The 15,663-nt window shown below is 43.8% G+C and overlaps 1 protein-coding gene across 1 annotated transcript; it reads right to left on the bottom strand.

Annotated features, from left to right (window-relative positions):
- Positions 1-2,140: 2,140 nt before the first annotated feature.
- Arl14 (ADP ribosylation factor like GTPase 14) lies at positions 2,141-3,890 on the bottom strand. The gene has a single exon (XM_052730989.1). The coding sequence runs from the start codon at positions 2,991-2,993 to the stop codon at positions 2,415-2,417; it is 579 nt and encodes a 192-aa protein (XP_052586949.1). The 5' UTR covers positions 2,994-3,890; the 3' UTR covers positions 2,141-2,414.
- Between the last annotated feature and the right edge of the window lie 11,773 nt (positions 3,891-15,663).

The raw sequence follows: 15,663 nt of genomic DNA, 5'->3' as shown, positions 1-15,663 counted from the left end.
GAAAGAACTCTACACCGAACCTTTAACATCCCCATCCCAGAGATCCCTGAAATCAGTCACAGATCTTCTACATGCTTCCTGTATCTGTTAGTATGCTTATCTAGTATATTTGCCTTCTTTTTTTCCTTAGCACTTTCTTGTTATAGAATCCATAGTGCCTAGAGTTCCCCCATCCCCCGGTACTTGGAATCAAACCCAGAGCATCTTAAACTGTTGGTAGAGTTCTTCTACCAGTGAGTTACACCTGCAGCCCCAGCCCTTGTGTGCTGGAAGCTCACTGATGGCAGAGAAGATATTTTGTCTCTAGAACAACAAGGTAAGGAGCAGCAGAGGCCTTTCATGGTGTCAGACACACCTGAGTTCCAATCTGGCAATTTCTCAGTTAAAATCAGTGAAAAAAGAGAGCACAGATTTAAAAAAGAGCAAGGCAGGGTATATGGGAGGGTTTGGAGGGGGGAGGGAGAAATTATGTAATTATATTATTGAACTCAAAAATAAAAGAAAGGGGGAAATAGATGGCTGGAGACCTACACGGTGGAAGGAAATGACTCCTCAAAATTGTCTTCTGACCCCCCACCACACACACACACTAATGTCATAAAATTTTAAATGGGTGTGTGTGTGTGTGTGTGTGTGTGTGTGTGTGTGTGTGTGTGTGTAAGGGGGGGAGGGTGATTTCACCTTGTTTAGCCTCAATGCTCACATCTGTAAACTGAAATAACAATGCCTATTTTTTCCCTCAGACTTGTTGTAAACATTACATGAGAAGATCTGGGAAAGTGTTTATCCCGATGACTGGTATACACAGTTTTAAACCAAAAGTCGCCATTATTATATGTCTTCTTTACTGAGGTCTATACTGTGAAGCACAGAAAGACCTTCAGTGAGCAAACTATAACTACAAGGAGAAAAGAAAAAACTTAAAGGAACCCAGGGGCCACTACCTTTGACTTATTTTAAGATTTATTTTTGTTTTTACTTATGTGTGTATGTACATGTGTACCACATATGTACTGGTGCCCAGAAAAGGGTGTCGGATCCCCTGACACTGGAGTCACATGTAATTAATTGTGAGCCATCCAACAGGAGTTAGGAACTCATTCAAGTCTGCTGGAAGAGCAGTAAGTGCTCTTAACCTCTGAGCCACCTCTCCAGCTCTACACTTGACTTATTAACCCTTTATTTTCCCCTGTCATGATTTGTAGCCTCTAGGGTTGCTGTGGAGCTCAGTGATATTCCCTTACACCAAAGGAGCCTCACTGTTGTAGAAAAGAGGAAAGCGTTAGCTCCAGGGCCTCTCTGGGAGCTCTACTCCTCTCAGAGATTACAACTCCATTCTCAGTTCCTTTGCCCCTCAACCACCCACCCCTTTCCTTGGTCCTGATGGCATTCTCACCACCCAGTGATGAGAACGTTTCTTGACTAATCTCTGCCTGGCTGGGGTCCCTGGTAGAGGGCAGAGACGCCCTCTTCAACTCCATCTCCTACAGGAGGTGTTTCCTGTTTCCCCGGGCGTCTCTCCTGCAATAACTTGCACGAGTACTGCCTTGCTCCAGCTACCAGCTTCCTGTCGCTTCACCCAGTGAACTGCAAGGTCTCTGGGAGCAAAGTCTGCCTTGGCTTCCTGTTCGGTCACTACCCAGAGCACCTGTGTTCCCAGGGGATGGGGCTGCTGAACTGAGTTCCACTGATGCAGGTCCCGAGGCTGCAGCCTGGGGCGGAACTCTAAACTCAAGAGGCTACCCTGCAGAACACCTAATCTAAAAATTGTTTAAGATTCACTGAGGGCGTGTGTGTGTGTGTGTGTGTGTGTGTGTGTGTGTGTGTGTGTGAATATGATCAATATACATCGTATTAAATACTCAAAGGATAAAAAATATATTTTTAAAAAAGACTCACTGAAGAAAGTTACCAGAAATAGATTTCAAAAAGCTGCCAGGATTAGGGGAAAGGAGCTCTGTTTAGATAATGAAGATTTTCAAGAGGTTAACATCAGCCTTTCCCCTCTTCATAATTTAATTTTTTTCTCACCACTCAGTTATTACCCAGGGTAGAACAGGGTAGAAATTCAATCCCTGCCACAGCTGGGAACTATTTGAAAGAATCCTGACTGTGTAAGCAGACAGATATTACCCCAGAGGTCATAGAAAATTAATAAACATTTATCTGGTTCTAAATACGACTTTCAAATCATCCAACATATTAACCTTTTCAAAATATAAATTCTTCCATCTCAACGACCATGACCCCATAGTTTGCTATAAAGCTCCTTCTTTGGCGGGACCGGGTGCAATGAATCTCCAGAAAAGTTGGCTAACTCGATAATTCACTTTCTCACTTTACATGGGAAATAAGACAGATTTCCCATTTTCACATCATCACTGTCTTTCAGAGGCTGGGACGGTCGCACCGCCTCATTTCTGCTTGAAGAACGCTAAGGTGTCTCTTGTCTTCAGGTGGCTTTTCACAAACTCAGTTAATTTCCTGAACCCGTCATCCAGCCCTTCTCCAGTGACTCCGCAGCAGGGCTGCACGTACCAGTTCCGGTCGCTGCACAGCTCCTTCACCTTGAACATCCTGGTGATGTCCTCGGCACTCAGAGCTCCAGGCAAGTCCTGCTTGTTGGCTAATATGACGACCGGCGCGTTTTTGATGTGTTCGTTCTGCAAAATGTGCTTGAGCTCTTTGCGGGAGTCCTCGAGGCGCTGCTTGCCGTCGGAGCAGTCCACCACGTACACCAGCCCGTCTGCGTTCTCACAGTAGCAGTCCCAGACCGTCCGCATCTTCTCCTGGCCTCCGACGTCCCACACGGTGAGCGGGAGGCCGCTGGCCAGCTGGACCATTTCCACGTTGAAGCCGATGGTGGGGATGGTTGTGAGAGTCTCGGCAAGCTTTAACCTGTAAAGCAGAGTAGATTTCCCAGCCGAGTCGAGTCCCAGAAGGAGAATGTGGGCTTGCTTGTCTTTGGGATTTTTAGAGTTCAGCAGCCCCATTTTGGGCCTTTTCTTCCTTAAAGATCTTCTTCTTCTGGCCAGAGACAATAGGTCCTTCTCAGTTCTTGCATGAAAACGTTTAGGAAGAAAGAGAGTGAACGCCACAGTTGCCGCCTGAGAACAGGTGCCTGCCTTCGTTTATATTGGAGCTTATCGACTTGATTGCAGGCAAACAGTGTTTTATTTGCAGTCGCAGCCAATCCAGAGGAATCTATGGGAGTAACCAGCAGGTATCACAGTGGCTCAAAGGGGACATTCTTTGAGAGTGAGTTGCATTAGGAGTGGCCCTGGTGCTGCGGCTTTATTCTCTCAGGTGCCAAAGTTTGGAGGAAATCAAAGATTAGGACATTCCCAGGACCACCACTGCGGAACGAACACGATCTTTTGCTTTAACTAAACTTTTTTTGTAGAACTATCTTATCCAGTTGTAAATGAGTGTCAGGGCTGTCTAAACATCTGCAGAGTTTATCTCCCTCTCCTGTCTAAATGCTTCCTCTTACCAGATTACTGAGTAGGAAACTTTGAGCCCTCCAACCTTAGTCTCATAAGCAGAGCATCACTTCTTGAATCTTCCAGGCAGGGAACTTACACTATTCACAAAACCAAATTACCCCGGGGGAAATTTTTTACCCATACACTTTTCAATAAAACAGACTGACTGAAGACGGCAAACTGAGTACGCGTATTTATCTCTTCTCTTTCCCAGCACTTCACCAGAGTGATGATAAAGGAAAAAAGGAACTTGCAAAGTTATCAGAGTCCATCCGAGGGCGAGATTTTCACAGAAGATGTTCTAGAAGACAGAAAATGGGTGGAAGATGAGAGATAACTGCCCAGTGGGATAGAGCTGAGGCTTGGGGGCTGGTGCACTGGAGAAAGGCATCAGGAAGAGCAGGAAAAAAAAAAAAAAAACTCCCAAAACAAGAAATAGGTTAGATAAAAAGGAACTCAGACCAAGTCCTGAAAACTTATTTTGAAAAGTATATATCTTAAAGCCCAGTAATGGCACGTACCTTTAATCCAAGCACCCGGGAGGCAGAGGCAGGTGGATTTCTGAGTTCGAGGCCGGCCTGGTCTACAGAGCTAGTTCCAGGATGGCCAAAGCTACACAGAGAAACCCTGTCTCGGGGGTAAAAAAGATAGATTAGAAACTATGTGACAGGTTCAAGGCAAGCATTAAAGGAATGCTTCAGAAAGCAGAGGCTGAGAAAGAGAAGACAGGGAGGATCAGTCTCAGTCACAGCCCTCGGAGGGACCTTACTCCTCAGGAGACAGAAATGCAAGTGTTTCCCCGGTGTGAAAGGATGGACTCTCAGTGGGATGCTCAGTGGGAGAAGGCATTTGCCACACAAGCCTCTGTGACCTGAGCATGACCCCAGAACCCATGGAGAGGAGAGGTAGGAGAGAACTACTCCACAAAGTTTTCCCCTGGCATCCACAAGTGCGTGGTGGTAAATGTACACACATACACACACACACACACACACACACACACACACACACACACACAAATACACACACACATACACACACACACACATACACATACACACAACACAATTTGCTTTTAAAAGTTTTAAAATAAACAATGAAATCTCAAGGTGGAAAGAGTCCCCTGAATGCTTAACAATATGATTTTTATGAAAGAACTTTCTTTTTTTTTAAAGTTTGGTCTTTTATTTATTTATTTATTGGAGCTGAGGATCGAACCCAGGGCAAGCGCTCTACCACTGAGCTAAATCCCCAACCCAGTAAGCACTTTTTTTTTTTTTGGTCTTTCAAGACAGGGTTTCTCTGTGTAGCTTTGTGCCTTTCCTGGATCTCACTGTGTAGACCAGGCTGGCCTGGAACTCACAGAGATCCGCCTGCCTCTGCCTCCCAAGTGCTGGGATTAAAGGCGTGCGCCACCACCGCCCGGCGAAAGAACTTTCTTGAGGCATATGACATACATGTTTTATTTTTACTAAAAATTTTAAAAAAGAAAGAGAAAAGGTGTTTTGAGATAGACTACTGTGTGCACACAAAATACACATATAAAGAAAGGAGGATCTTGAGAGATGCCCAGAAGTTAAGAATACTTGTTCTTGCGAAGGAATAGAGTTTGGTTCCCACTACATCCTTGAACAGCTCACAAACTGCCTATAACTCCAGGTCCAGAATATCTACCACCTTCTCCCAGACTCTCCAGCACCCACACATGTGGCATATACATACACATTCACATAAATAAAAATAAAATAAGAAATTCTGTAAGTGGTTTTACAATTTAAGTTTTTAACCAACTCACTGTGTCTCAGCAATGACAGCTATTGTACTCATCCAACTAGCCATCCAGCCACCAGATAGATATGTAGGCCGACCATGAGAGATAGAATGCCTGCTCTGTGAGCCACTCTTTGCTAGATGCCAGCCCACAAAGATACTTTAGGTCCACCTTTAAATGACCTTTCATTGGAGAGAAGACAAAAGGTATCCAAACAAATGAAAGGAACACGTATGGAAAAATGATACATCCCATAAGAAAAGCTAAGTATCTGGATCTTCCAGGATTGTTTCCAGGTGGAAGGCATCAGGGAATTGTGAAGTGAACTTCAAACTTGGAAAAACATGGGACAGAGATAGCAAAACAGCAGTTTATATACAGGTTGTTTTTGTTGTCCTATAGACTTGTGAGTGTCACAGGAAAACCAGCTAAATCTAACCTGTTGGACATGAAGTAAGACGACAGGTCCAGATGCCTCACTTATGTCCAAGTCACGAAAGAAGTAGAAATACGTGGAAGAAAAGGCACAGGGAAGAACATTAAAAGTGCAAAATTCAATCCTCTAAAAAACACTTTACAAATAATACAGATAACACACCAGCAAGGCAGGTGGGTCTCTGTTCGTTTGAGGCCAGTCTGGTCTACATAGGAAGTTCCATTCTGCTGGGGAGACACAGTGAGACTCATTTCAGAAACAGGATAAACAAACAAACAAACAAATAAATAAGCATGAGTTTGGAGAAGTTGATTATGGAACATTTATTACATTGGCTGGGACTCGGGAGATGTCTCAGTGGATGATGTGTTTCATGTACAGGCTTCAGGGCCTGAATTCAGATTCCCAAACAGAAAAGCCAGGTGCAGCAGCACATGTCCGTAACCCCAACCCTGGGAAGGTGTGGTGAAAAGCGGGGTGTGGGGCTCACTGGCCATCCAGTCTAGCTGAAACGGTAATCTCCAGACTCGCTGAGAAATTATCTTGAAAAATAAAGTGGAGATCGGTAGAGCAAGACATCCAAAATCAATTTCTGGCCCATGTGTGCATATGCTCACACACACACACACACACACACACACACACACACACACACACACGGCCATTGGTCATCAATGATAACCTTCTTGAGGGCAATGGCGGAATTGTGGGTATGAAATACGACACCGGTGTTCTAAGAAGATACTAAGAGTGATAGCAGCAATTGAGTCAACAAACACAGGCACATCACAGACGTGCATCTGTGTACGGGGAGGAATGTGTGCCAACAGGGCCATAGTATGTATGCCGCTGGTGGAGTTAACTGAGCAGTACTGGATTCTCTGCACTGTTGCCGATGGGTTTGCTTTTCCTCAAACTTCCTTCTAGCCTAAAAAGCTTTCAGAAAAATGGGTAGAAAGGAACTGAATTGGAATGAGCTGATCAAATTAGGCTTCATTCACGGAAAAGAAATAATCCGGGTTCAGGATGTGAGAAGACTGCTCTTCCAAAGGTGAACCTGGGAATTCTGGATGCCACTTGAGCTCTCTTCCATTCCATAATTTGAATAAGTTAAACATCATAGAAAAGTTAGACATTGACTTCATAGCAAACTCACTAATGTGATCTCACGTGATCCACTGTTGGAACTGGGGCATCCTTCCGTTTATCCAGGCCACAAGGAGGAGGCTGCTGTCTATGTCCAGGCCTTTATGTTCGTTCACACCAAAGTACAGGTCCCTTTTTAGTATGGTTAAAGAAAAGGGGGTAAGTTGGGTGAATATCATAGTTCTGTGAACACATGACTTTCTCTTCTATACAAGGTAATCGAGCCGGGCAGTGGGCATGCCTTTAATCCCAGCACTCGGGAAGCAGAGGCAGGTGGATCTCTGTGAGTTCAAGGCCAACCTGCGCTACAGAGTGAGTTCGAGGACAGGCATCAAAACTACACAGAGAAAAAAAAACAAAATAACAAACAAACAAACAAAACACAAGGTAATCGAATAGTTTCTTTCCCCTGTTCATTGTCCTGAGCCTACAAATGTTTCCACATCATTTGGTCCTCTCCCAAAATACATATGGATTCTCCTGTCCCAGATAAACCCAAGGGAAAGCAAGATGATTATGTGCAAGTTGGTCTTAGAGGATGCAAATAAATGTAGGATTGTGAGCAAGTCACTGGCCCACTCTGTGGTGTCAAGAATTTGGGGACCAATGAGATGGTTGAGAAGGTACTCCTGGCATTCTGTGTTCAGTCCCTGCATCCACATAGCAAAAGAAAGAACTAACTCCTGAAAGTTGACCCCTGGCGTCCAGACACACACCCAGGTACATGCACAAATAAATAAGGAAATAACCATATTTTTCAATGTTTGCTAAAATGCAGGCATGAAAAAAAACATTGGAAAATTTTTCTTACTTTGGGGAGGAGGAACAAAATGTCCTAAGTTCGGAGGTCACCTTGTACTGTACATCCTGTGTGGGCTAACCAGATGAAAAAGAAACTTACTTCTTAAAAGTAAATGGCCACTTCCCAGATCCCCCACCCCCACCCCCATACACACACAGATAAAGAATGCATATCTGTGTATCTTGGCTTTTGTAGACTTAGAACATTGCCTGCTTTTTTCTTTTATGGAAAAGAGCATATAGAATGCATATAGAGGCAGTTCCCGAGCACAACTGAGTAAATCATCACAACTGAAAATGTCCATGACCCACTGCTGAGACGAGCATCATTTTTAGTCTTCCATTTTCCTTAGTGTACTTAGCTTAGCTTCTTTCTCTTTGAGACAAAAGTTTCTTGTAAGCCAGGCTAGCTTCAAATTTTCTGGGCAGCTGAAGATGACCTTGAATTATTATTTTGTTCCGTGTGTTTGTTTGTTTGTTTGTTTGTTTGTTTGTTTATTTATTTATGATATGACACAGGATCTCACTGTGTTGTCCTGGCTGGCCTGAAACTTCTTATGCAGACCAGGCTGGTCTCCAATTCACAGAGATCTGCCTACTTCATCCTTCCAAGAGCTGGAATTAAAGATTTATGTGGCACTGAGGATGGAGCCCAGAACTTCCAGCACTCTAGACAAGCACTCTACTAATCAAGCTACCCCCTTAGCCCCATTTTTTTTTCTTTTTTGGGTTTTGAAACAGAATCTCACTTATAGCCCATGCTGTCTGTAAGCTCAGGCTCCCCTGGAATCTCCCATGGTCCTCCTAATTTAGCCTCCAGGGGCTGGGATTACAGACATATGAGCCACACCACAGCTGACTCTCTCAAGCTCCCATCCTATAGAAAGCAAAATTTTCAACCATCCAGCGTTTTCACACCTAGTTCTTAGAAGTGCAGCCTGGTCCAGAACACGGGCACTCAGGACTCAGTGAAGAACAGCAGAGTCTAGTCTGTGAGCCTCCTTCCCGGTGCCCTGTCTTCCGACAGAACTGACACCTTCACCTCCCACATCCCTAAAAGTCCACGTGGAGAACCCGGTGGATCCAAGTTCCTATCTGCTTCTCGTATTCACTAAACAATGTGCTGTGTAAACAGAGGTATGCCTAGATAATTTTACATTCAATAAATGTGAAAAGATACTCTATAGAGCCTGCCACATAGTTGATATGTTTTCCCCTCATTTACGATGATTTTTTTTTTTTAATATTAGCTAACATTTAAAAATACCTAAGAGCCTGGAAAGATGGCTCAGCAGTTAAGCTAGAACTATACAGCAAGACTCTCTTTCAAAAAAGCAAGCAAACAAACAAAACTCTTGCACTAGGCGGGCAGCATGTCTGTACCTAACACAAAACACCGACAATGTGAATAGACTCTAAATAATCTCCGGGCTAGGCACGAGTAAAGATGAGACTAGGAATGTAAGGAAGCAGAGACATTGTGAAGAGGAGGGTAAAAGAACACGCCGTGTCCAGCTGAGGTGGCCAGTGAGTAAGCACAGAGGAGGCTGGGGGTTGGTGATGGGCCTGGCCCCTCACGGGGCTCACTTCATCTCTCAGCCCCAACCTGGACAGTTGGAAAGCGAAAGGCATGCTAAAAATGAGCAGGTTAGGAAACACACGTGAACGGAACTGACCTGCGGGAAACGGCTGCGTGGAAGTGAGGATCACTTGAGACTCGCTGGGCATGAGAGCAAGTAAGACTCGGGGATGAAGGCTTAGCAGTGAGCGACTCTCAAATGAGGCCGCTGCTCCTAGTCTTCTAGAGGGAGGTGAGAGGGCAGAGCGGGATCGCAGCGGTGCCCGGTGGCCTGTTAGGGCTTCATGGAGGTAGCACGTGAGGGTCAAGTGAAGGCATTTCACTGTTTTCACTTTCCTGTCTCCCATGACATTGCTTTTCTCCTTTTTCCTTCTCACTTTGGATTTCTTTCTTTCTCGTTTCTTCTTTCCAGCTGAGGGTATATGAGTAGTGGCCAGGAATAATAATTTTCTTTTTTTGAGCATTGGATTACCAGACCGTATTACAAGGTAAATGAACATGGTTTTCACAGCCAGCAGTGGTGGCACAGGCCTATAATCCCAACAGAGGCAGAGGTAGACTGATCTCTGTGGTTTCGAGCTGGTCTATAGAATGAGTTCTAGGACAGCCAGGGCTACAGAGAGAAACCTTGTCTCAAAAAAACAAACAACAAAAAATAATAATAAAATAAACCAGAAAACAAAACATGTTTTCACCCCATAACTTGGGTTTGGGCTTTGTTTTGGCTTTATGATGTCTTTTCTTGAACGCAGTAGAAGACAGTGTCAGTATGCTCCTGGCTGTTTACTTAACTTAAAAGTCATTAACTTAAAAGTCATTCCAACCTGAATGACTTAAGCCTGTAGCCTGAGCACTGGGGAGGCAGAAGAATGGTAAGTTTGATCATACCTAAGCTACATAGATTCTGTCTCAAAAACAAAACAAAACAAAACAAAACAAAAACCCACAAACAAGAACATGCAAACTAACGAAAGTCAACCATTCTGCCCAAATTTACAGTGGTGGAAAAGAGAGAGAGATTTAAGCTTTTTTTTTTTTTTTTTGGTCCTGTTTTGATTTCATCTGAGCCTGTGTCTGTGTGTGGGTATGTCTGTGTGAGTGCAGTACACACAGAGGCATCAGATCCCCTGGAGCTGGAGTTCCAGGTGGTTGTAAACCGATTCACGTAGGCATCAGAAACTGGACTCAGGTCCTCGGTCCTCAGCAACAGCCGCACGTGCTCCTAACAGCTGAGCCGTCTCTCCAGCCCCTGCACTATGTCTAAAGAGCATCAGGATATTAGTTAAAAAAAAAAAAAAAAAAGAAGAAGAAGAAATAGAAGAGCTGGGCGGTGGTGGCACACGCCTTTAATCCCAGCACTTGGGATGCAGAGAGAAGTGGATCTCTGTGAGTTCGAGACCAGCTTGGGCTACCGAGAGTTCCAGGAAAGGCACAAAGCTACACAGAGAAAACCTGTCTCGAAGAAAAAAAAAAAAGAAAGAAAGAAAAAATAAACCACAAAACTAAAAATATATTTCTCTAATGGCCATGTAATTTTCACAAGAATCTATGCTTCTTAGCAGCAAGGACTTTGAAACTGTGAGCCATGACTGACACCTACCATCAAATACAAGCAATGACATTTGAGAACTAAAAATCCTCAAAAGAATTAGCTGCCAGGTTTTCATAAGACATCGATATGGCCAAGAGAGTTAACTTTTAAATCCTTATTTTACTAGAACAAGCACGTAGGTGGTGACTTGCTGGTCCAGCTGATGGTGACCCTGGAGTTTTCTTTCCCAGGACTTGTTGCCTGACGCCCAAAGACATTGTCCATTTGCTCAGATCGTTAGCATTTTCTATTTTATTCCTTTTGAGAAACTTTGAATTTAAAAAAAATTCAAAATTTAAAAAAAGGTATCAGTTGATATCCATCTAAATCTCAAAGCGCCATTGTGAAAGATGAAATGCGGTGCTTGTTCACATGATCATGCAGGAAAAAATTCATCTTCAGCCATTTCTAATGTATTCTAAATAAATTTCTTAAGAGTATTAAGAAAAAAAGTATTAAATAAAAAAATCTGAGTGAAAGATAGAACATACAGAAACAAAGATGTTATTATTCTCTTACTCTTTTCTATACCTTCAAAAAGTCCTATGATAATCATGAAAGTAATGATAATAGCCATAAAAAGATTGATATGATTAATATTATTTAGTCCTGAAAGTCTATGCAGGATATACCAAAGTACACAACCAAGTTAAACACTTGTGTAAATAATTGTCCACAATACACCCAGAGGACAAGTTCTGATAAGACATTTCAAAGGGAATTTAAAAATACCTAGTAATAAAGGAAATGGTAATGTGAGATGGAAAAGCAAATGTTATTATAATTAAGGAGACAGTGACCCAGTCAGTCAGGCCACCCAGGCACTGTGGGGCTGGAAAGATGGCCCAGGGGTAAGAACGCTGGGCTTTTGCTGAGGACAGAAATGCATTTCCCAGTAGCCACACAGGGCATCTCACAGCCCCCTGTAACTCCAGCTCCAGGGGATCTACTGCCCTCTTCTGGCCTCCGAGAGCACCCACAGACATAGATGCAGACATACACATAGACAAAGTAAATCATTAAAGAAATAGGGCAGCCAGCCCTTTAGGTCCTATGCCGCTGCCACAGGGGCTCAGGGTTTTTATTTTTATCCAGTAATATGAAGCAAGGGTCAGGTGAGACAATTATTTCATCAAAGATTCTGCACTTACCTTTTATTCTGTATTAGTGACCATCTTACCTCAGTGCAGCCAGAAATTCCTAAGTTTTAAGAAAATAGTTGAGTCTAATTGAAGCATGAGAACTTTCAGCATTCAGATCAAATACTCTAAAAGTAAACAAGAGTTTCAGATTCAGTGTGGGGAAGTGCTAGACTTCAGGCTTTTAAGTCAAGTGCAGACTTCACACTCAGTCTTGGCTCCCAGTCACAACTCCATCCTTTTTTTTTTTTTTTTAATGCTGTGGGATTTATTTATTTATTACTTAATCTGCCTGCCCCCAGGGGTTATCACAAGGAATAAGTGGGATATGAAACAGCCAAGTATATATCATGTCAGTAAATGGTCGGAGGGAGAGCGGATAGGCTCATCTTGGCTGGCCAGATCAGATGGAACGTCAGGCTGTTTTGAGAGTCTAAAGTTATCTCAGTTCCACAGGGCAGAGACATGACTTCAAGGAAGAAGGATTTACTGAATCACAGTTTCAGGGTATCTCAGTCTATTGAGGTGGGGAAAAGAGTGACTTAGTCCATGTGAGCAGGAGTGTGATGCCGCGGGCCACACCACCAAGACAGGTAGGAAGCGGTCAAGGATACTATACTCCCAAGAGTCTATCACCAGTACCCTACTTCCTCTGCAGGTCACAACCTCCCCAAACAGTTTACTAGCTGGAGACCAGGTGTTCAAACATGTGAGTCTACAGGGACATTCCACATCCAGCACAGAACTCAGCTCCACCCCGCTGTGAGTGAAGGAGAGAGCAAGTGCTGTGTTTGCTCCAAACTGCCACTGTCCCACAACACACTTCCCCAGCTTGTGACCCCTCCCCCCCCCAGCTGAGACCAATTGATCCCTTTTCTTAAATGCTCACTCGTGATCTGAAAAGACAAGCAACTAAGCAGCTCCGATATTGAAGAGCAACAGAATGACCCCAACCACGAGCCCAGCATAATGCAGTATCCTTTTTTCAATTTTTTTTTTTTGATAGAGTATCTCTGTGTAGCCCAGTGGTTCTCAACCTTCCCAATGCTGCGACCCTTTAATACAGTCCCTCATGTTGTGGTGACGCACCCCAACCATAAAATTATTTTGTTGCTACTTCATAACTGTAATTTTGCTACCATTATGAATCATAATGTAAATATCTGATATGTGATATCAAAGAGGTCACAATCCCCAGGTTGAGAACCTCTGATGTCTGATGTAACCCTATCTGTCTTGGAACTTGTATGGACCAAGGTGGCCTTGAACTGAAAGAGATCCATCTATGTCTGCCTCCCAAGAGCTGGAATTACAGGAATTCACTACCATGCCTGGCACTTCTTGTTTTGTAAACAATGCTGGACTTTGTCTCAAAAGGGGTGAAAGACTCTCTCTCTCTCTCTCTCTCTCTCTCTCTCCCCCCCTCTCCCTTTCCCTCTCCCCCCCTCCACACACACTGTGATGTTTTGAAAGAAAATGGCCACCAAAAGGAGTGGCACTATTAGGAGGTGTGGCCTTGGTGGAGGAAGTGTGTCACTGTGGAGATGGGCTTTGAGGTTTCTTATGCTCAAGCTACGCTCATTGTGGTATGCAGTTCACTTCCTGGTCCTTGAAGATCAAGGTGTATAACTCTCAGCTCTTTCTCCAGCACCGTGTCTGCCTGCAAACTGCCAGCCATGGTGATAATGGACTAAACCTCTGAACTGTAAGCCACTCCAATTAAATGTTTTCCTTTATAATAGTTGCTGTGGCCATGGTGTCTCCTCACAGAAATAAATACCTTAAGGCACACACACACACACACACACACACACACACACACAAAATAAATAAAGAAATTTTTATGTAATAAAATGTTTTGGTAACCCCAGTCCTAATGTTCAGTCCTCCACTAGATAACAGGATCCATGTACTCCACATACCTGACCAACACAAGTGGCCCCCAAACGGGCACTGCTCGCCCTCAAACCCCTTCAGAATAAACACTTGCTCGCTATTAGTTAACTACTTTTTTTGAGACAGGGTCACTCTCTATAGCCCCGGCTGTCCTTGAACTCGCTATTTAGACCAGACTAGTCTAGAACTCACAAAGCTCTACCTGCCTCTGCTTCCCAAGTGCTGGCATTAAAGGCGTGCACCACTTACACTCATGCACCAAGAACTTCTTATCTGTTGAGTATAGGACTCTCATTACTGCCCACACTGGCTTCTCCATCATTTTTCTGTATACTAACACTTTGCTCAATATTTCTCAAGTAAAACACATGCATAGAGTGTATTATAAAAAACATTTACATTAATCCTACTATAAAGCATAAACAGCTTTGTTTGTTTTGTTGAATAGAGTCTTATGTAGCCTGAAACTCACTATAGAGTCAAGGATGACTTGAACTTGGGGCTCTCCTTCCTCTGCCTCTCAGGTGCTGGGATCACAGGCCTGGGATCTCAGTCTCTCAGGTGGGACCACACCCACCTGGCTGAAGGAGCAAACCTGGTTAGAAGGGAGATCTAAAGTTCATTGAAAGTTTGCATCATAGGATTTTCTCTCTATTCCATTGTTGACACGTTTATCCTTTTAGTTCCAAGGGTTGACAGAAATCACTATTTGTTAAGAAAATGCATTTATGTCAGAAATTAGACAACTATTTATTAGTCACTATGTGCCCGGACGTAGAAGGACAGTGGGCACTGTGATGAAGAAAGCCTCATGGAGAATCTGTGACTTGGTCTCAGGTCAAGGGAACCTTTCTTGGAGGGTGTATTAGTGCTGAGTCTGAGGCCAGCGAATCACGCCCAGGAGAGGCACAGGGATATTCAAGACATTTGCGGTTACTTGGACCTCTGTGGAGGCTTCCTGGTGCCCACAGCTCTCCTTCCCTCAGGAACGTTCCTCTTGTGGAGCAGTGCTTACTCTGGGATTTGATCAGTATGGACCCTGAAGGGCGTCTTCACACCTTCTCTGTTTCAGTCAGATTCTCATCTCTGGGTGGAGGGCTTCCTCCACTCCCTGGATTACGTGCAGGAATCAAGATGGTGGCCTAACCACGGTTCTCCTCAGCCAGGGTCGTTAGCTCACTGCCATCCGCCTATCCTTCCTGATGGCTGCTTTCTCACTCACCTCCCCATGGTCTCCAGAGTCATATCCTCCAGACTCCTAGTAACCTGAGTCTCTGATGCAGCCTACTCAGACATTAGGCATGGTTTTCTCCAAGGAAAGAGAAGAGACTTAACCATCCAGCTGTAAGCCAGAACATCAAATAAACACAGATTTTAAAGATTTATTTTACTCTGAATGTCGTCTGTGTGTCCATGTCTGCAATGGGGTATATGCACACAAATTCAGGAAGGCAGAGGTGTCAGATACATGGAGATGCAGTTACAGACAGTTTGGTTGAGAACCAAACCTGGGTCCTATGAAAGGGTAGTGCATGTTTTTATCTGCTGAGCCATCTCTCCAGGCCCATATAAACAAAATTTAATATAAAAATGCCATTAATATATTATTTATATTAAATTTAATAATACCACTGAGCCCCAAGTTGTAAGGGAGTCATCAAAAAGTCAGTGTCTATAGGACAGTAAAAAAATTATAGATGGCAGCTGGGTCTAGTGGCACACACCTTTAATACCAGAACTTGGGAGGCAGAGACAGGTGGTTCTCTAAGTTCAAGGCCAGCCTGGTCTACAGAGTGAGTTCCAGGACAGCCAAAGCTAC

The sequence above is a fragment of the Peromyscus californicus genome, unplaced genomic scaffold (assembly GCF_007827085.1).
Source record: "Peromyscus californicus insignis strain IS unplaced genomic scaffold, ASM782708v3 Scaffold_9__1_contigs__length_137607984, whole genome shotgun sequence".
Taxonomy (NCBI): Eukaryota; Metazoa; Chordata; class Mammalia; order Rodentia; family Cricetidae; genus Peromyscus; species Peromyscus californicus.
This window is presented reverse-complemented; position numbering and strand designations above follow the sequence as displayed.

What these genes read in the sequence shown, in the direction of transcription:
- Arl14 (XM_052730989.1), bottom strand. Translation starts at nt 2,993, where the DNA reads ATGGGGCTGCTGAACTCTAAAAATCCCAAAGACAAGCAAGCCCACATT.